At 43.2% G+C, this 23,332-nt stretch overlaps 1 protein-coding gene and 1 non-coding gene across 2 annotated transcripts in view; one reads left to right on the forward strand and one right to left on the reverse strand.

Annotated features, from left to right (window-relative positions):
* Positions 1-971: 971 nt before the first annotated feature.
* On the forward strand, positions 972-1,043 carry trnag-ucc. Its single transcript has one exon. It is a non-coding gene; the product is annotated as a tRNA-Gly (tRNA).
* Positions 1,044-12,356: 11,313 nt separating this feature from the next.
* Positions 12,357-23,332, reverse strand: part of LOC121843241 (vasoactive intestinal polypeptide receptor-like) — a gene marked incomplete at its 3' end in the record, with an annotated part of 31,767 nt that continues 20,791 nt past the window's right edge. Inside the window, exons 3-4 of the mRNA XM_042312813.1 lie at positions 15,381-15,493; positions 12,357-12,453 (exon numbers count right to left, since the gene is read on the reverse strand). Coding sequence (XP_042168747.1) covers positions 12,357-12,453; positions 15,381-15,493 — 210 coding nt within the window. The remainder of the gene's footprint in view (positions 12,454-15,380; positions 15,494-23,332) is intronic.

The raw sequence follows: 23,332 nt of genomic DNA on the forward strand, positions 1-23,332 counted from the left end.
CCTCTCGCACCCTAAGCAAGAATCATACCCCTAGACAAACGAGCCTTATACCAAAATTTTTGTTGCTTTCTGCAGCAATGACAGTGAAGATATCGATTGACAGGTCCACGGTGCTTGGAACGATTGAACATCATGTGAGCATTTTGTGCTATACTTGTGAGCATAACAGTCTTCCAAACAGTTGACCAGGCTTCAGTTCAAATCTTCTGTAGTTCATCTGCTGTGTCTTTCACATTCTGTCTTCTTCAGTCGCGACAGCAAACTGGTGACGAGTGTTGACAAATTAACAAAGAGCAAAATGAGATCAATTCATGTTTTTGAAGAGAAAATGTAAAACTTAGACTTCACAAAGAATGGAACTCATTTATTTTGAGTCAAATGACGCAAAGGTACACGAATCAAAGTAAATGAATGTAAAAAAATACCCATTCAAATAGATCAGTTTTCGTATAGAGAGATTGAGACACATCTCAATCCTCCATAACTGCTTAAGTTACACCTCCGTATCTGCAGTGGAAGATGGTGGACCTAGAGTGGTGTTTGTCAAACCATGAGACATACCTATGATCGGTCTTCTCACAAAACGTCTCTAGCTTCTGTACAGTTTGACCTACAAATTCGTATGACCACTCTCCTCTGGAAAGGGGAGACCCTCAAGAACACGGTGGTATTCTCTATGTGCCAACTTCTGTTTGTAAAATCCAAAATCTTTGGGCTACAAACTAATGTGACCCCACTTGTCACAATGTTCTCCGTGTTGCCCTAGGTTCCCCACAAGTGTCACGGGACTAATCTGAAGGTAACCGGAACTGATTAAAATGATAGATTATTTAACCTGGCACCTCTCGCAACCTAAACCATAATATTACTCCTTTACCAACGATCCGTTTGGTCAAAGAATGATCAGTTTCCACAAAAATGGCGGTCAAGATATGAGTCGATGTCTCCATGTTGCTATTAGGCTGCATATAGCATTGGTGGTATAGTGGTGAGCATAGCTGCCTTCCAAGCAGTTGACCTGGGTTTGATTCCCGGCCAATGCAGAGCATAAATAATTATCCTTGTTTGTGGGAAGTAAGAATTGCTCCCTCATTCTGCAGGTAATCTAAAATAAAAGGTTGTGGGATGTTGAACCAACATTAATGTCAAGAAAGATTTGCAGTCCATTACCTAAACCATTCAGCCACCTTGTCCTGTGCCCAAGAGGTGATAGTTGGCATTCTGACAAGTGACCAAGATCTACCTGTCTGAGCTTGTTAAATTGAAACATAATAGGATTTTTACAAAAGTGGTTTTGCATTAAAAAAAAGGGATATTAAATGAGACTGATATTTGTGGTACGGGGTGGAAAATGTTATGCACTTTTCTTGTTGAATTTTTATTTTATTTTTTTATTTCACCTTTATTTAACCAGGTAGGCTAGTTGAGAACAAGTTCTCATTTGCAACTGCGACCTGGCCAAGATAAAGCATAGCAGTGTGAACAGACAACAGAGTTACACATGGAGTAAACAATTAACAAGTCAATAACACAGTAGAAAAAAAGGGGAGTATATATACATTGTGTGCAAAAGGCATGAGGAGGTAGGCGAATAATTACAATTTTGCAGTTTAATAACACTGGAGTGATAAATGATCAGATGGTCATGTACAGGTAGAGATATTGGTGTGCAAAAGAGCAGAAAAGTAAATAAATAAAAACAGTATGGGGATGAGGTAGGTAAAAATGGGTGGGCTATTTACCGATAGACTATGTACAGCTGCAGCGATCGGTTAACTGCTCAGACAGCAGATGTTTGAAGTTGGTGAGGGAGATAAGTCTCCAACTTCAGCGATTTTTGCAATTCATTCCAGTCACAGGCAGCAGAGAACTGGAACGAAAGGCGGCCAAATGAGGTGTTGGCTTTAAATCAAATCAAATCAAATCAAATTTATTTATATAGCCCTTCGTACATCAGCTGATATCTCAAAGTGCTGTACAGAAACCCAGCCTAAAACCCCAAACAGCAAGCAATGCAGGTGTAGAAGCACGGGGAGGGATGATCAGTGAGATACACCTGCTGGAGCGCGTGCTACGGATGGGTGTTGCCATCGTGACCAGTGAACTGAGATAAGGCAGAGCTTTACCTAGCATGAACTTGTAGATGACCTGGAGCCAGTGGGTCTGGCGACGAATATGTAGCGAGGGCCAGCCGACTAGAGCATACAAGTCGCAGTGGTGGGTGGTATAAGGTGCTTTAGTGACAAAACGGATGGCACTGTGATAAACTACATCCAGTTTGCTGAGTAGTGTGTTGGAAGTAATTTTGTAGATGACATCGCCGAAGTCGAGGATCGGTAGGATAGTCAGTTTTACTAGGGTAAGTTTGGCGGCGTGAGTGAAGGAGGCTTTGTTGCGGAATAGAAAGCCGATTCTTGATTTGATTTTCGATTGGAGATGTTTGATATGAGTCTGGAAGGAGAGTTTACAGTCTAGCCAGACACCTAGGTACTTATAGATGTCCACATATTCAAGGTCGGAACCATCCAGGGTGGTGATGCTGGTCAGGCGTGCGGGTGTAGGCAGCGAACGGTTGAAAAGCATGCATTTGGTTTTACTAGCGTTTAAGAGCAGTTGGAGGCCACGGAAGGAGTGTTGTATGGCATTGAAGCTCGTTTGGAGGTTAGATAGCACAGTGTCCAAGGACGGGCCGGAAGTATATAGAATGGTGTCGTCTGCGTAGAGGTGGATCAGGGAATCGCCCGCAGCAAGAGCAACATCATTGATATATACAGAGAAAAGAGTCGGCCCGAGGATTGAACCCTGTGGCACCCCCATAGAGACTGCCAGAGGACCGGACAGCATGCCCTCCGATTTGCCACACTGAACTCTGTCTGCAAAGTAATTGGTGAACCAGGCAAGGCAGTCATCCGAAAAACCGAGGCTACTGAGTCTGCCGATAAGAATATGGTGATTGACAGAGTCGAACGCCTTGGCAAGGTCGATGAAGACGGCTGCACAGTACTTTCTTTTATCGATGGAGGTTATGATATCGTTTAGTACCTTGAGCGTGGCTGAGGTGCACCCGTGACCGGCTCGGAAACCCGATTGCACAGCGGAGAAGGTACGGTGGGATTCGAGATGGTCAGTGACCTGTTTGTTGACTTGGCTTTCGAAGACCTTAGATAGGCAGGGCAGGATGGATATAGGTCTGTAGCAGTTTGGGTCCAGGGTGTCTCCCCCTTTGAAGAGGGGGATGACTGCGGCAGCTTTCCAATCCTTGGGGATCTCAGGCGATATGAAAGAGAGGTTGAACAGGCTGGTAATAGGGGTTGCAACAATGGCGGCGAATAGTTTCAGAAATAGAGGGTCCAGATTGTCAAGCCCAGCTGATTTGTACGGGTCCAGGTTTTGCAGCTCTTTCAGAACATCTGCTATCTGGATTTGGGTAAAGGAGAACCTGGAGAGGCTTGGGCGAGTAGCTGCGGGGGGGGGCGGAGCTGTTGGCTGAGGTTGGAGTAGCCAGGCGGAAGGCATGGCCAGCTGTTGAGAAATGCTTGTTGAAGTTTTCGATAATCATGGATTTATCGGTGGTGACCGTGTTACCTAGCCTCAGTGCAGTGGGCAGCTGGGAGGAGGTGCTCTTGTTCTCCATGGACTTCACAGTGTCCCAGAACTTTTTGGAGTTGGAGCTACAGGATGCAAACTTCTGCCTGAAGAAGCTGGCCTTAGCTTTCCTGACTGACTGCATGTATTGGTTCCTGACTTCCCTGAACAGTTGCATATCGCGGGGACTATTCGATGCTATTGCAGTCCGCCACAGGATGTTTTTGTGCTGGTCGAGGGCAGTCAGGTCTGGAGTGAACCAAGGGCTGTATCTGTTCTTAGTCATCTACTGTATCTTGCCTATGCTGCTCTGTACCATCACTCATTCATATATCCTTATGTACATATTCTTTTATCCTTACACTGTGTATAAGACAGTAGTTTTTTTTGGAATTGTTAGTTAGATTACTTGCTCGTTATTACTGCATTGTCGGAACTAGAAGCACAAGCATTTCGCTACACTCGCATTAACATCTGCTAACCATGTGTATGTGACAAATAAAATTTGATTTGATTTGATTTGATTCTGATATTTATAGACGTGACCCATTGGTTAGTTTAATTAGTTCAATAATTATAGACGTGACCCATTGGTTAGTTTAATTAGTTCAATAATTATAGACGTGACCCATTGGTTAGTTTAATTAGTTCAATAATTATGGACGTGACCCATTGGTTAGTTTAATTAGTTCAATAATTATAGACGTGACCCATTGGTTAGTTTAATTAGTTCAATAATTATGGACGTGACCCATTGGTTAGTTTAATTAGTTCAATAATTATGGACGTGACCCATTGGTTAGTTTAATTAGTTCAATAATTATAGACGTGACCCATTGGTTAGTTTAATTAGTTCAATAATTATGGACGTGACCCATTGGTTAGTTTAATTAGTTCAATAATTATAGACGTGACCCATTGGTTAGTTTAATTAGTTCAATAATTATGGACGTGACCCATTGGTTAGTTTAATTAGTTCAATAATTATGGACGTGACCCATTGGTTAGTTTAATTAGTTCAATAATTATGGACGTGACCCATTGGTTAGTTTAATTAGTTCAATAATTATGGACGTGACCCATTGGTTAGTTTAATTAGTTCAATAATTATGGACGTGACCCATTGGTTAGTTTAATTAGTTCAATAATTATGGACGTGACCCATTGGTTAGTTTAATTAGTTCAATAATTATGGACGTGACCCATTGGTTAGTTTAATTAGTTCAATAATTATGGACGTGACCCATTGGTTAGTTTAATTAGTTCAATAATTATGGATGTGACCCATTGGTTAGTTTAATTAGTTCAATAATTATGGACGTGACCCATTGGTTAGTTTAATTAGTTCAATAATTATGGACGTGACCCATTGGTTAGTTTAATTAGTTCAATAATTATGGACGTGACCCATTGGTTAGTTTAATTAGTTCAATAATTATGGACGTGACCCATTGGTTAGTTTAATTAGTTCAATAATTATGGACGTGACCCATTGGTTAGTTTAATTAGTTCAATAATTATGGACGTGACCCATTGGTTAGTTTAATTAGTTCAATAATTATGGACGTGACCCATTGGTTAGTTTAATTAGTTCAATAATTATAGACGTGACCCATTGGTTAGTTTAATTAGTTCAATAATTATGGACGTGACCCATTGGTTAGTTTAATTAGTTCAATAATTATGGACGTGACCCATTGGTTAGTTTAATTAGTTCAATAATTATGGACGTGACCCATTGGTTAGTTTAATTAGTTCAATAATTATGGACGTGACCCATTGGTTAGTTTAATTAGTTCAATAATTATAGACGTGACCCATTGGTTAGTTTAATTAGTTCAATAATTATGGACGTGACCCATTGGTTAGTTTAATTAGTTCAATAATTATGGACGTGACCCATTGGTTAGTTTAATTAGTTCAATAATTATGGACGTGACCCATTGGTTAGTTTAATTAGTTCAATAATTATGGACGTGACCCATTGGTTAGTTTAATTAGTTCAATAATTATGGACGTGACCCATTGGTTAGTTTAATTAGTTCAATAATTATGGACGTGACCCATTGGTTAGTTTAATTAGTTCAATAATTATGGACGTGACCCATTGGTTAGTTTAATTAGTTCAATAATTATGGACGTGACCCATTGGTTAGTTTAATTAGTTCAATAATTATGGACGTGACCCATTGGTTAGTTTAATTAGTTCAATAATTATGGACGTGACCCATTGGTTAGTTTAATTAGTTCAATAATTATGGACGTGACCCATTGGTTAGTTTAATTAGTTCAATAATTATGGACGTGACCCATTGGTTAGTTTAATTAGTTCAATAATTATGGACGTGACCCATTGGTTAGTTTAATTAGTTCAATAATTATGGACGTGACCCATTGGTTAGTTTAATTAGTTCAATAATTATGGACGTGACCCATTGGTTAGTTTAATTAGTTCAATATTTATAGACGTGACCCATTGGTTAGTTTAATTAGTTCAATAATTATGGACGTGACCCATTGGTTAGTTTAATTAGTTCAATAATTATGGACGTGACCCATTGGTTAGTTTAATTAGTTCAATAATTATGGACGTGACCCATTGGTTAGTTTAATTAGTTCAATAATTATGGACGTGACCCATTGGTTAGTTTAATTAGTTCAATAATTATAGACGTAACCATTGGTTAGTTTAATTAGTTCAATAATTATGGACGTGACCCATTGGTTAGTTTAATTAGTTCAATAATTATGGACGTGACCCATTGGTTAGTTTAATTAGTTCAATAATTATGGACGTGACCCATTGGTTAGTTTAATTAGTTCAATAATTATGGACGTGACCCATTGGTTAGTTTAATTAGTTCAATAATTATGGACGTGACCCATTGGTTAGTTTAATTAGTTCAATAATTATGGACGTGACCCATTGGTTAGTTTAATTAGTTCAATAATTATGGACGTGACCCATTGGTTAGTTTAATTAGTTCAATAATTATGGACGTGACCCAATCATTTGTTCTTTATGTTCTGTTGCAATTTTCACTGGCAATGTTCTTATCCCTCGCTTGCTAGCTAGCTAGCTACAGCTAATACAGCCACGACCTCTGCAGACAGAATAACAGCAATGTAGCTGTTTTCTATTGACAGTCATTTGGAATCATCCATAACAATGAGCTGATGATGCCCTATTTAGACTGGCCCAGTTAGAATTAGGTGACCAGATTTCTGAAATGAAAACCGGGACATTTCCAGTTCAGTGGTCAATATATCATTAAAATATCCAATGTTATTATCTATTATATATAATATCAATACATCATTAAAATATCCAATGTTATTATCTATTATATATAATATCAATATATCAGTAAAATATCCAATGTTATTATCTATTATATATAATATCAATATATCAGTAAAATATCCAATGTTATTATCTATGAAATAAAAAAAGGTGAACATTTCGGTTTCATGTCTTTAGTCTAACAGGCCCACTGTGACAGAGAAAACACCTATACTACAGAAACACTATAGACAAGACAGAACTGTCCGATCTGAACAGCCATTCAGTGGTCCTGGTGGTCTGGGCAGAATAAGAACAGAAGAGAACATGAGCCAAATTGAAAAAACAGACAATAGTATATGTGAAATACTTAACATAATAAATAAATAAGATGCTGATGAGAATGGTAACTACATAATATACTTATACCACCCTAATCTGTATATTTCTCAGAAGAATGTATCATCTTCAGGATTGCTCGGTCTTTGGCCAGCTTCTCCATGACCTCCTGGTGAGGTTGAAGTTTGTCTTCACAATAACCATGGCCTTGATGGTAGGAACAGGGAACCTATTTCTTGATGCTGTCCATATATCATTCATTTGGGAGAACACTCTCTCGACTGGTGCATTACTTCCAGGTAAGCATATGACAACAGATGCTAATCTAGCCAGGTTAATGTGTGGGATGTCGTTCTCTTTGAAGTGGGTAACCACCGTGCTCCATATCTGACTAAACGGTGTCTCAGATGTGTTCCATTCTTCAAGCGATCCCCCCTTTAGGAACTCTTGCAGGCCAGTAACCACCGTGCTCCATATCTGACTAAACGGTGTCTCAGATGTTTTCCATTCTTCAAGCGATCCCCCCTTTAGGAACTCTTGCAGGCCAGTAACCACCGTGCTCCATATCTGACTAAACGGTGTCTCAGATGTGTTCCATTCTTCAAGCGATCCCCCCTTTAGGAACTCTTGCAGGCCAGTAACCTGGTCACACAATGCATCCTCATTGATGGTCACATTGGGGCATTTTTCCTGCAGTGTGCCTGCTGCCTTCACGCTGAGGTTGCCTTTTTAAAAGGAGACCATGTAAATCTTTTAGATGATCTGTGTGCTTTCCCCATGCTTGCAAGTAGTTCACAGCCATAGTGAAGAACGACTGGGATGTTTTGAGAAAGCTCTCTTTAGACATGACCCCATTGTCCTCCAGCTCTCTCAGAAGTCCTCTGACCAAAACGGGAATGAAGTTGTCATCACATCTTGCAGTCAATTTTGCCTCAACGTTTCTCAGAATTGCAGTGGACTCCACAACACAGTGGTCCTGACCTCCAAGCCTCTTGATCGTGTCACTGAATATGGTCAAGTTTCCATGGACAAAGGCCAGCCAAAGTTCAGTCAGTGGATCTTTGAACATTGCTCGCAGGACAACAGGGCATTTGTCTTCAGAAAGAAAAAGGATTTCAAATGGCACCTTTTCAGCACTCTTTCTAGAGCAGGAAGCAGGGACAGCCAGCGAACATTTCTGTGTCCTAAAATGTTATGTTACTCCTGGCCAACAAACTCACAAAGCCCTTCAGTCTTTCTACTCTGACGGTGAAAATATACAAATATCTTTGTGAGCAGGTACTCAACATCAAGGAAATCATATCCAAAGCTGTTCTGGCCGTGTTATGAATGATGTGGGCAGGACAACCTCAGCCAATCACCTCCTGCTGCAGAGCATTTTTAACTCTGGTATGGACATTGACCCTCCCCAGCCTATTCAGTCCTCCAAAGTTGGTATTTGTGTTGACGGCAGAGAATGCCATGACTTTGTTTTCCAGGTTACATTCTGGAATGACCACCAGCACCTCAGCTGCAATCTTTCTGCTGTTTCTCCTTTCAATTCAACTAAATCAAGCAGTTTTGTTTCCACAGATGTTTTGCCACCATATATCTGACAATATCTGACTACTATTGGCAGCAGCTTTACATGTCCATGATTGGACACATCAATGGACAGGGACACAAATTCAACCTGGTCTAGGTCCTGTGTTACCAAAGTAGTTGGCCATGGTGCTAACACATTACTCACTATGGCTTCACATTTTTGTCCTAGCACGTGATGCTAACACGTTACTCACTATGGCTTCACATTTTGTCCTAGCACGTGATGCTAACACGTTACTCACTATGGCTTCACATTTTGTCCTAGCACGTGATGCTAACACGTTACTCACTGTGGCATCACATTTTGTCCTAGCACGTGATGCTAACACGTTACTCACTATGGCGTCACATTTTGTCCTAGCACGTGATGCTAACACGTTACTCACTATGGCGTCACATTTTGTCCTAGCACGTGATGCTAACACGTTACTCACTGTGGCATCACATTTTGTCCTAGCACGTGATGCTAACACGTTACTCACTATGGCGTCACATTTTGTCCTAGCACGTGATGCTAACACGTTACTCACTATGGCGTCACATTTTGTCCTAGCACGTGATGCTAACACGTTACTCACTATGGCGTCACATTTTGTCCTAGCACATGTAAACTTCGGCTCATAAAGCTTTCGTGTCAGTTGTGCTGTGCAGTCCATAGATCTGTAACTATGATTGTGTCGCATAGTGTGCTATGCAAAGACACCCTCCTGCACAGCTAAATCATATTGTTATTGGGAAGGCTCTACCTTCTTGAAGAATGTGGTGACAGAGGGCAAACCAACACGGCCAATCAGAGAGGCTTTATGTGGTGACAGAGGGCAAACCAACACGGCCAATCAGAGAGGCTTTATGTGGTGACAGAGGGCAAACCAACACAGCCAATCAGAGAGGCTTTATGTGGTGACAGAGGGCAAACCAACACGGCCAATCAGAGAGGCTTTATGTGGTGACAGAGGGCAAACCAACACAGCCAATCAGAGAGGCTTTATGCTTTTAGTCTGTTGATGTTCCACCACTGCTGTTCTTCTCCGGATGCCAATTGAAAGAGAGGAATTACAAAGGGTGCAGTGAACCATTCTATCGTCTTGACCGGAGCGTATAAATGGAAATTCTCTCATCAAGTTTTTCATAAAGTGCATTTCTGTTTCTTAGAAAGAGTCATTGTATCTCCTCTGTCTGCTCTTCTACACTCTCCTTGTGTCACTCTTCTTACTCTCAACTTTTTCTTCTCCTTCAATCTTTCTCCTCCTCTTTTCTTCACTCGTCTTCCTTTCCTTCTCTTCACCTTTCCACCTCACTCTTCTACACCCTCCTCGCTTCACTCTTCTACACCCTCCTCGCTTCACTCTTCTACACCCTCCTCGCTTCACTCTTCTACACCCTCCTCGCTTCACTCTTCTACACCCTCCTCGCTTCACTCTTCTACACCCTCCTCGCTTCACTCTTCTACACCCTCCTCCTCGCTCACTCTTCTACACCCTCCTTGCTTCACTCTTCTACACCCTCCTCGCTTCACTCTTCTACACCCTCCTCGCTTCACTCTTCTACACCCTCCTTGCTTCACTCTTCTACACCCTCCTCTTCACTCTTCTACACCCTCCTCGCTTCATTCTTCTACACCCTCCTCGCTTCACTCTTCTACACCCTCCTCGCTTCACTCTTCTACACCCTCCTTGCTTCACTCTTCTACACCCTCCTTGCTTCACTCTTTTTACTCCCTTAATTTTCCTTCTCCTTCCTCTCCAATCTTTATTAATAAATAGCACACTATTAGATAAAATACTTTGGTTAACAGTTTCCCCCATTGCTTGCCTCATTTCTGTATTTTCTCTCAAAAACATTGTTTGGAATAATAAATTGTCAGGCTCTGTAATCATATCTTTACCTTTACTCCTCTGTCTCCTTCACTCTTCTTCCTATCTAGTCTTCCTCCTCTGTCTCCTTCACTCTTCTTCCTATCTAGTCTTCCTCCTCTGTCTCTTTCACTCTTCTTCCTATCCAGTCTTCCTCCTCTGTCTCTTTCACTCTTCTTCCTATCCAGTCTTCCTCCCCGGCTCCTTCACTCTTCTTCCTATCCAGTCTTCCTCCTCTGTCTCCTTCACTCTTCTTCCTATCTAGTCTTCCTCCTCTGTCTCCTTCACTCTTCTTCCTATCTAGTCTTCCTCCTCTGTCTCCTTCACTCTTCTTCCTATCCAGTCTTCCTCCTCTGTCTCCTTCACTCTTCTTCCTATCCAGTCTTCCTCCTCTGTCTCCTTCACTCTTCTTCCTATCCAGTCTTCCTCCTCTGTCTCCTTCACTCTTCTTCCTATCCAGTCTTCCTCCTCTGTCTCCTTCACTCTTCTTCCTATCTAGTCTTCCTCCTCTGTCTCCTTCACTCTTCTTCCTATCCAGTCTTCCTCCTCTCCTTCCTCTCCACGGCTACTGTTATCCATGAACATTTCTAACTATATTTTCACACTACTTATTATAATGCCAGTAGAGTAGGGGCCTGAGGACACACACTTAATGTGTTGGGAAACATGTTGTGAATGTATTGTAATGTTTTAAAAGTTGAATAGCCATAATAAATACAAACACTGGTCCTTGAGAGGAGATCACATTGCATATCAAAACACTAAGCTAGAAAAAATAGTTTGTGCAAGCAAACCTGCCAATATGACAACCGAATTCAAAAACAGCTGGTCAAACTAGAAACATGTGGGAGGATTTGACAGCATAGCGCCACTAAACTAGAAACATGGGAGGATTTGACAGCATAGCGCCACTAAACTAGAAACATGGGAGGATTTGACAGCATTGCGCCACTAAACTAGAAACATGGGAGGATTTGACAGCATTGCGCCACTAAACTAGAAACATGGGAGGATTTGACAGCATTGCGCCACTAAACTAGAAACATGGGAGGATTTGACAGCATAGCGCCACTAAACTAGAAACATGGGAGGATTTGACAGCATAGCGCCACTAAACTAGAAACATGGGAGGATTTGACAGCATAGCGCCACTAAACTAGAAACATGGGAGGATTTGACAGCATTGCGCCACTAAACTAGAAACATGGGAGGATTTGACAGCATAGCGCCACTAAACTAGAAACATGGGAGGATTTGACAGCATAGCGCCACTAAACTAGAAACATGGGAGGATTTGACAGCATAGCGCCACTAAACTAGAAACATGGGAGGATTTGACAGCATAGCGCCACTAAACTAGAAACATGGGAGGATTTGACAGCACAGCGCCACTTGCGTCATGACTGCAACAGTAGAGACCAGAGAAATTCATGTTCATCTCTCACCACGTTAATGTCATCAGATACTTTTTTTTTTAAAGGAAGAATCATACGAAAGGTATTGACAACACATTGATAGGCAATACTATACATGTTTTAAAAATAGGACAGATTTAAAAGAAAAACATTAGTCTTAAATCGCAAACCACCGTGACTAAAATATGCAGAGGAAAAACATCCTTAGAGTCTTTGTTGTTCCATATGTAAACACCCCACGCTGTTCTCGATAAGCTTTCGAGCAGCTGGTGATGTAAGCACAGTAAAGAATCCTACCTAAAAGTGCAGAGTAGGACGATAGCGATAGTGAGGAGATGAGAGAGAGACTGTGTCCGATAGTGTAGCCTACTTTCACTGCCCAGTAGAACTCCGCCTGAGAGAAACACACAAGTAGACACATTAAAACATGTTACTGCTCACACCTCACGTTCAAAGCTCAAAAAAACAATAACAAAAAGAGGGCCAACCCACCTCTGTTTTGGTAAAAAGCTGAAAGATGGGCCTGGAGAAAAGTAACCACTCTCAAATTCATAGACAGAGCTATGGAAGCAAAGACTGACCACCTGTGATGTACAGTACAAAATGATCTATTTTGATCAACAAGTTTATATTTTAGGTTCTGATGGGGTACGACAGTTGAACTAAGCTCATATTCTTCAAGAATCAAGTTTTATTCTTCAAGAATCAAGTTTTATTCTTCAAGAATCAAGTTTTATTCTTCAAAAATCAAGTTTTATTCTTCAAGAATCAATGCATGTATACGTTAAAACAATTATCTATCAATAAGCATGATTTATGTTCATTTGTATTTAACCTTTATTTAACTAGGCAAGTCCGTCAAGAACAAATTCTTACGACGCTGGGCCAATTGCAAACCCGGACGACGCTGGGCCAATTGCAAACCCGGACGACGCTGGGCCAATTGCAAACCCGGACGACGCTGGGCCAATTGCAAACCCGGACGACGCTGGGCCAATTGCAAACCCGGACGACGCTGGGCCAATTGTGCGACGCCCTGTGGGGCTCCCAATCACGGCCGGTGGTGATACAGCCTGGAATCGAACCAGGGACTGTAGTGACACCTCTAGCACTGAGATGGAGTGCCTTAGACCGCTGCGCCACACATGGGCAAATCTATAATGGTCGAGCACTATCCTCCGACAATTACTTTTCCTTTTGATGTAATTCTAATTTCAGGAAATAATTAAAATACAGGATACATTCTAGTTACGTCATATGATTGTGGAAAACACAAGGCCCTAATAATGGCACCCTATTCCATACTGTCGTCCACTACGTTAGACCAGGCCCATAGGGCACCCTATTCCATACTGTCGTCCACTACTTTAGACCAGGCCCATAGGACACCCTATTCCATACTGTCGTCCACTACTTTAGACCAGGCCCATAGGGCACCCTATTCCATACTGTCGTCCACTACTTTAGACCAGGCCCATAGGGCACCCTATTCCATACTGTCGTCCACTACTTTAGACCAGGCCCATAGGGTACCCTATTCCATACTGTCGTCCACTACTTTAGACCAGGCCCATAGGGCACCCTATTCCATACTGTCGTCCACTACTTTAGACCAGGCCCATAGGGCACCCTATTCCATACTGTCGTCCACTACTTTAGACCAGGCCCATAGGGTACCCTATTCCATACTGTCGTCCACTACTTTAGACCAGGCCCATAGGGTACCCTATTCCATACTGTCGTCCACTACTTTAGACCAGGCCCATAGGGCACCCTATTCCATACTGTCGTCCACTACTTTAGACCAGGCCCATAGGGCACCCTATTCCATACTGTCGTCCACTACTTTAGACCAGGCCCATAGGACACCCTATTCCATACTGTCGTCCACTACTTTAGACCAGGCCCATAAGGCACCCTATTCCATACTGTCGTCCACTACGTTAGACCAGGCCCATAGGGCACCCTATTCCATACTGTAGTCCACTACTTTAGACCAGGCCCATAGGGCACCCTATTCCATACTGTAGTCCACTACTTTAGACCAGGCCCATAGGGCACCCTATTCCATACTGTAGTCCACTACTTTAGACCAGGCCCATAGGGCACCCTATTCCATACTGTCGTCCACTACTTTAGACCAGGCCCATAGGGCACCCTATTCCATACTGTCGTCCACTACTTTAGACCAGGCCCATAGGGCACCCTATTCCATACTGTAGTCCACTACTTTAGACCAGGCCCATAGGGCACCTTATTCCACACTGTCGTCCACTACTTTAGACCAGGCCCATAGGGCACCCTATTCCATACTGTCGTCCACTACTTTAGACCAGGCCCATAGGGCACCCTATTCCATACTGTCGTCCACTACTTTAGACCAGGCCCATAGGGCACCCTATTCCATACTGTCGTCCACTATTTTAGACCAGGCCCATAGGGCACCCTATTCCATACTGTCGTCCACTACTTTAGACCAGGCCCATAGGGCACCCTATTCCATACTGTCGTCCACTACTTTAGACCAGGCCCATAGGGCACCCTATTCCATACTGTAGCCCACTACTTTAGACCAGGCCCATAGGGCACCCTATTCCACACTGTCGTCCACTACTTTAGACCAGGCCCATAGGGTACCCTATTCCATACTGTCCTCCACTACTTTAGACCAGGCCCATAGGGTACCCTATTCCATACTGTCGTCCACTACTTTAGACCAGGCCCATAGGGCACCCTATTCCATACTGTCGTCCACTACGTTAGACCAGGCCCATAGGGTACCTTATTCCATACTGTCGTCCACTACTTTAGACCAGGCCCATAGGGCACCCTATTCCATACTGTCGTCCACTACTTTAGACCAGGCCCATAGGGTACCCTATTCCATACTGTCGTCCACTACTTTAGACCAGGGCCCATAGGGCACCCTATTCCATACTGTAGCCCACTACTTTAGACCAGGCCCATAGGGCACCCTATTCCTTACTGTAGTGGGAATTGAGTGGCATTTCAAATGTAGCCTTCATACATGCTCCTTTACTCCAGGGAGCAACATGTCAAGTCTGTTGGTATTGTAGCTCTATGTGGCCGACTCAGTTTGAATCCAGGCTGTCTGTGCACCACCAGACCATTTTAGCCCGCTGAGCTGAAGCCTGGGCATTAGCTCGGGGACCTAAACACTTTTTTATCGTAAAGTAAAAAGCCATTGTCTTGTTATCACCGTTACACAAATACAAAAGGTCACTGATTTATGAACATTGGTCAATAATGATTAGAAATGTATTGATGGATCTGTAAAAAGACACTGGTTGCCATACCTACCATGTCATCATCATCAACTTTGGTGACGTTGGCATTGTACCCACAATTCAGTGCATAGGAAGCAGGGCTAACCTCAGACCAGCCATCACTGGTGCAGGTCTTCGACAGGTTACCTTGATGACAGAGAGGACAGGTGTAACAGGTTACCTTGATGACAGAGAGGACAGGTGTAACAGGTTACCTAGATGACAGAGAGGACAGGTGTAACAGGTTACCTAGATGACAGAGAGGACAGGTGTAACAGGTTACCTAGATGACAAAGAGGACAGGTGTAATAGGTTACCTAGATGACAGAGAGGACAGGTGTAACAGGTTACCTAGATGACAGAGAGGACAGTTATAACAGGTTACCTAGACGACAGAGTGGACAGTTATAACATGTTACCTAGAAGACAGAGGGGACAGGTGTAACAGGTTACCTAGATGACAAAGAGGACAGGTGTAATAGGTTACCTAGATAACAGAGAGGACAGGTGTAACAGGTTACCTAGACGACAAAGAGGACAGGTGTAACAGGTTACCTAGATGACAAAGAGGACAGGTGTAATAGGTTACCTAGATGACAGAGAGGACAGGTGTAACAGGTTACCTAGACGACAAAGAGGACAGGTGTAACAGGTTACCTAGACGACAGAGGGGACAGGTGTAACAGGTTACCTAGATAACAGAGAGGACAGGTGTGACAGGTTACTTAGAGGACAGGTGTAACAGGTTACCTAGATGACAGAGAGGACAGGTGTAACAGGTTCCCAAGATGACAGAGAGGACAGGTGTAACAGGTTACCTAGACAACAAAGAGGACAGGTGTGACAGGTTACCTAGACGACAGAGGGGACAGGTGTAACAGGTTACCTAGACAACAGAGCGGACAGGTGTAACAGGTTACCTAGATGACAGAGAGGACAGTTATAACAGGTTACCTAGACGACAGAGTGGACAGTTATAACATGTTACCTAGAAGACAGAGGGGACAGGTGTAACAGGTTACCTAGACAACAGAGCAGACAGTTATAACAGGTTACCTAGACGACAGAGCGGACAGTTATAACAGGTTACCTAGACAACAGAGCGGACAGTTATAACAGGTTACCTACACTCTACTTGTTTTTACAGTAACTTACTGGCAGCCAGTTAACTGTAAGTTACTGTAAAAAAAAAAAAGGAACAGTATCTTACGTACCATATTTTACGGTATTCAATATTGTTACTGTAATTTATTTACAGTACCAATAATACTACTGTGGTCATTTTACAGTAACATACTGTTCCTGTAGAGACTTATTTGCATATTTCCCAGTGCCTTGCCTTTAAAATGAATTGTAGAGTTACCACCCATGACTGTTTTTGTTAGTGACAGAGACATAGCAGTTGCATTCATCCTTGTTCAGTCTTGTGGCCAATTGAGATTCTAAGAGAATAAGTTGTCATTAAAATTAAATTATGGCAGAATTTATCGGGACCCCACCCCAAATCTAATGACACAGCCTTAAAATCTGTAAATTTCGATTTTGACATCAACAAATAACCTTCAATGAATTACATTTTCATCTCTTACCAAAATTCAAGAAACCAATAAATAAACGTACTCAATAAAATAGCTTTTTAAAAAAAAAAAGATCTTTCTCTAAAACTTTTGTGTATTGTCCCGAATCCCTGAACTGACAAGGTAAAAATCTGTTGTTCTTCCCCTGAACAGGCAGTTAACCCACTGTTCCCCAGGCACCAATGATGTGCCTGTCGAATAAGGCAGCCCCCATCTCTCTGATTCAGAGGGGTTGGCTTAGATACGGAATACACATGTCAGTTGAATGTGTCCAGCTGTACAACTGACTAGGTATCCTCCTTTCCTTTCCCATACAATAATTTATACTCTTATTTTATTTTGTTCCCCCCAAGAAAACATTTTTGGCGACCTCACTGCAGTTCCTCCCCTGACATTGAATATTACTGCTTTAACACAATACATATTTCATAAGGCCATATTTCATAAGACCTTATAGTTTTACTCTTATACAGTGGTCTGAAACTTAGGATTTACAGGCCACATCATGCCTGCAAGTAGGGCTGCAAACTTCTGTTAACTTTAACCCAAAACGTTCAGAAGTCCTGGAACAATCATCCAACTGGGAATTCTGGAAAACCTGGGAGTTTCCAGAATGTTACAACCTTAGTTATGTTATTTATCTTTGTGTAGCATAAGATTAATTAATCAAAACACAGATATGAAAAAATGTGTTAAACAATCTACCTGTATTACAGCATGCAGGAACTTTGATAAAGGATGTTGTTGTTTTCCAGTTAACTGACTGCCAGTATGTTACCGTAAACAAAACAGTTTTACGGTTACCAATGTTGTTACTGTAATCCATTGATGGTACCATTACTGTTATTGTAATCTTTTGTAAAATGTGGGGGAGGGGGATAGTTGTTTGAATTCAGGCTAAGTGATGTTATTATTCACCAAATTTTTCCAAGGGGCCAGTGTTTTACATGTAGCTCATATTATGCTTGTGCTTGGTTTACGTTTAACAATTGATAATGATTTATTTGGTTGATGTGCCTTTTCCTAAGGATATATGTTTGCTTTAATAGGGTAGCCTAGTGGTTAGAGCGTTGGACTAGCAACCGTAAAGGATGTATAATAACAATGTGCAACAAAAAAAAAACATTTTCTCTTACTTTAAAAACATTTTTTTTTTAGTTTAACCTTCATTTAACTAGGCAAGTCAGTTAAGAACAAATTCTTATTTTCAATGACAGCCTAGGAACAGTGGGTTAACTGCCTGTTCAGGGGCAGAACGACAGATTTGTACCTTGTCAGCTCGGGGGTTTGAACTTGCAACCTTCCGGTTACTAGTCCAACTCTCTAACCACTAGGCTACCTGCCGCCTCTACACTCTAACCACTAGGCTACCTGCCGCCTCTACACTCTAACCACTAGGCTAAGCAGAAATACAGTAACTGAAGCACTACCGTGTTTTATGTTGCATGATTTTATGGCCATGTCCTAAATACATCAAATATTTCCCGGCCGTTACATTTGTTTTCCCACAATGCAATGTCGTTAACGGCATTTTTTTTTTAAAATGTGTGTAACAGAAGGTACAGTCATTTACAGGTCATCTCCAAAACCAAAACAATACGTTTTCATATGTTCATAGTTCAACAGAGCCCAACTCTGACATTTGTTTTCAAAATGTTTTTTGTTAAGCTTTTTTCTGTATTATGCTATCTTCTACCCCCTTTTCTACCCCCACTCTACCCCTTCTCTACCCCCACTCTACCCCCTAATCTTCTTCCCCCACTCTACCCCTAATCTTCTACCCCTTCTCTACCCCCCAATCTTCTACCCCCACTCTACCCCCAATCTTCTACCCCACTCTACCCCTAATCTTCTACCCCCACAATCTTCTAATCGCACTGTACCCCCCTCTACCCCCTTCTCTACCCCCACTCTACCCCCTTCTCTACCCCCCACCCCCTTCTCTACCCCCTACCCCTTCTCTACCCCCCAATCTTCAAAGCAATCAAACCAAGTGTTGAGAAATCTCTTCTGCCTTCCCACTCCACTGATCAACACAACAGTCTCCTCCAAGGAGCACAAAAACAAGACACATTCTCGGTGAAATACTAGTGGTTTCTTCTCAGTAGACCCCCACTCTACCCCCTAATCTTCTACCCCCACTCTACCCCCAATCTTCTACCCCCCAATCTTCTACCCCCACTCTACCCCCCAATCTTCAACCCCACTCTACCCCCCAATCTCCGACCCCCACTCTACCCCCCCAATCTTCGACCCCACTCTACCCCCCAATCTTCTACCTTCACTCTACCCCCCAATCTTCTACCCCTTCTCTACCCCCCCAATCTTCTACCCCCACTCTACCCCCCCCAATCTTCTACCCCCACTCTACCCCTTAATCTTCTACCCCCACAATCTTCTAATCGCACTGTACCCCCTCTACCCCCTTCTCTACCCCCACTCTACCCCCTTCTCTACCCCCCACTCTACCCCCTTCTCTACCCCCACCCCCTTCTCTACCCCCCAATCTTCAAAGCAATCAAACCAAGTGTTGAGAAATCTCTTCTGCCTTCCCACTCCACTGATCAACACAACAGTCTCCTCCAAGGAGCACAAAAACAAGACACATTCTCGGTGAAATACTAGTGGTTTCTTCTCGTCTTTAAATATCAGAAGGGGCAACTTTTTCCCTCCTTTATTCAGATCCAATTATTTTACACAAGAGAGTCTCACTGGAACATAGTCCACTTCAGCAAATTGAAGTCTTTACTGTCAGGACGGGATATGATGGCCCCTGTGATGCACTGAGGCTTACAGGTTCTGTGTGTGTGTGTGTGTGTGTGTGTGTGTGTGTGTGTGTGTGTGTGTGTGTGTGTGTGTGTGTGTGTGTAAAACAAAAGAAAATGCTGTATTGTCACATCCAGCAGATAGGTACAGTGGAATGTGTTGTTTTACAAGGTCAGCCATAGTAGTACGGCACCCCTGGAGTAAATTAGGGTCACGTGCCTTGCTCAAGGGCACACAGGGTACGGGTCTACAGTATGGTCTATGGGGACACACAGGGTACGGTTCTACAGTATGGTCTATGGGGACACACAGGGTACGGTTTTACAGTATGGTCTATGTGGACACACAGGGTAAGGGTCTACAGTATGGTCTATGGGGACACACAGGGTAAGGGTCTACAGTATGGTCTATGGGGACACAGTGTACAGGTCTACAGTATGGTCTATGGGGACACACAGGGTACGGGTCTACAGTATGGTCTATGGGGACACACAGGGTACGGGTCTACAGTATGGTCTATGGGGACACACAGGGTACGGGTTTACAGTATGGTCTATGGGGACACAGGGTACGGATCTACAGTATGGTCTATGGGGACACAGGGTAAGGGTTTACAGTATGGTCTATGGGGACACACAGGGTATTGGTCTACAGTATGGTCTATGGGGACACACAGGGTACAGGTCTACAGTATGGTCTATGGGGACACACAGGGTATTGGTCTACAGTATGGTCTATGGGGACACACAGAGTACAGGTCTACAGTATGGTCTATGGGGACACACAGGGTACATGTCTACAGTATGGTCTATGGGGACACACAGGGTACAGGTCTACAGTATGGTCTATGGGGACACACAGGGTACATGTCTACAGTATGGTCTATGGGGACACACAGGGTACAGGTCTACAGTATGGTCTATGGGGACACACAGGGTACAGGTCTACAGTATGGTCTATGGGGACACACAGGGTACAGGTCTACAGTATGGTCTATGGGGACACACAGGGTACAGGTCTACAGTATGGTCTATGGGGACACACAGGGTACAGGTCTACAGTATGGTCTATGGGGACACACAGGGTACAGGTCTACAGTATGGTCTATGGGGACACAGGGTACAGGTCTACAGTATGGTCTATGGGGACACACAGGGTACAGGTCTACAGTATGGTCTATGGGGACACACAGGGTACAGGTCTACAGTATGGTCTATGGAGACACACAGGGTATTGGTCTAAAGTGTGGTCTATGGGGACACACAGAGTACAGGTCTACAGTATGGTCTATGGGGACACACAGGGTACAGGTCTACAGTATGGTCTATGGGGACACACAGGGTACAGGTCTACAGTATGGTCTATGGGGACACACAGGGTACAGGTCTACAGTATGGTCTATGGGGACACACAGGGTACAGGTCTACAGTATGGTCTATGGGGACACACAGGGTACAGGTCTACAGTATGGTCTATGGGGACACACAGGGTACAGGTCTACAGTATGGTCTATGGAGACACACAGGGTATTGGTCTAAAGTGTGGTCTATGGGGACACACAGAGTACAGGTCTACAGTATGGTCTATGGGGACACACAGGGTACAGGTCTACAGTATGGTCTATGGGGACACACAGGGTACAGGTCTACAGTATGGTCTATGGGGACACACAGGGTACATGTCTACAGTATGGTCTATGGGGACACACAGGGTACATGTCTACAGTATGGTCTATGGGGACACACAGAGTACAGGTCTACAGTATGGTCTATGGGGACACACAGGGTACATGTCTACAGTATGGTCTATGGGGACACACAGGGTACATGTCTACAGTATGGTCTATGGGGACACACAGAGTACAGGTCTACAGTATGGTCTATGGGGACACACAGGGTACAGGTCTACAGTATGGTCTATGGGGACACACAGGGTACATGTCTACAGTATGGTCTATGGGGACACACAGAGTACAGGTCTACAGTATGGTCTATGGGGACACACAGGGTACATGTCTACAGTATGGTCTATGGGGACACACAGGGTACATGTCTACAGTATGGTCTATGGGGACACACAGAGTACAGGTCTACAGTATGGTCTATGGGGACACACAGGGTACATGTCTACAGTATGGTCTATGGGGACACACAGGGTACATGTCTACAGTATGGTCTATGGGGACACACAGAGTACAGGTCTACAGTATGGTCTATGGGGACACACAGGGTACATGTCTACAGTATGGTCTATGGGGACACACAGAGTACAGGTCTACAGTATGGTCTATGGGGACACACAGAGTACAGGTCTACAGTATGGTCTATGGGGACACACAGAGTACAGGTCTACAGTATGGTCTATGGGGACACACAGAGTACAGGTCTACAGTATGGTCTATGGGGACACACAGAGTACAGGTCTACAGTATGGTCTATGGGGACACACAGAGTACAGGTCTACAGTATGGTCTATGGGGACACACAGAGTACAGGTCTACAGTATGGTCTATGGGGACACACAGAGTACAGGTCTACAGTATGGTCTATGGGGACACACAGAGTACAGGTCTACAGTATGGTCTATGGGGACACACAGAGTACAGGTCTACAGTATGGTCTATGGGGACACACAGAGTACAGGTCTACAGTATGGTCTATGGGGACATCATTGGATATGATTACAAGGATGAACAGGAAGGAAAGAAACTGCGCTGTCTAGAAAGGTGTTCGTTCCTAGTGATTATTCACAAATCAAAACCACATGAGTTAATATCAACAGATCAAAACAATAATACAACTGATGGATTGATTGGTGTAAGTATTTGGAAATACATACTGAGCTGTTTGTAAATTACTGTCAAATTCATGGCAACCGATGGCAGTGTATCAAGATATATATAGACAAAATGTGTAAAAACAGAATACGCATAGAAACTATTAAACATGAGCAAAACAACAACATGCAGAAGATGTCCGTTCAGTTATCTCAAACAGCAGGAGACAGAGACAGAGAGACAGAGAGACAGAGAGAGAGAGAGAGAGAGAGAGAGAGAGAGAGAGAGAGAGAGAGAGAGAGAGAGAGAGAGAGAGAGAGAAGAAAGAGAGAGCGAAAGGGAGACAGAAAGAGAGAGATGAAGAGAGAGCGAAAGGGAGACAGAAAGAGAGAGAGAGATGAAGAGAGAGCGCGAGGGCAGCAGAAAGAGAGAGAGAGAGAGATAAGCCAGTGGTGTTTTAGTCCATACCACCACTGGATCCTCTGTGTCTGAGGGATTGCCAGAAGAATGCTTTCATCAGGCCTCCAAACAAGAGACCAATGGATTTTGGATGTCATGCATGACGACGGGAGTACCTCAAACAAGTTAATCATCCCTGCATGGTGTTGTCTCTGAGGCCTGATTTTAGATTAGGGCTCTTCTCTCAATATGGCAAAAACACATACACGGCTGTGGACACTGGGCCTGTGTGCACTTCTTGTGAAGAAAATGATGCATTAGGACATCCTGAGGAGAGACAGTCTGATATATAGATATATATCTTCTGCATGTGGTTGTTTCGCTCATGTTTAGTTTATATGCTTATTCTGTGTTTACCCCCCCCACACACACACACACACACAAACCTGGGTGCAGAAATATTTCCCC

This window comes from Oncorhynchus tshawytscha, unplaced genomic scaffold (genome assembly GCF_018296145.1).
Source record: "Oncorhynchus tshawytscha isolate Ot180627B unplaced genomic scaffold, Otsh_v2.0 Un_contig_1627_pilon_pilon, whole genome shotgun sequence".
NCBI lineage: Eukaryota > Metazoa > Chordata > Actinopteri > Salmoniformes > Salmonidae > Oncorhynchus > Oncorhynchus tshawytscha.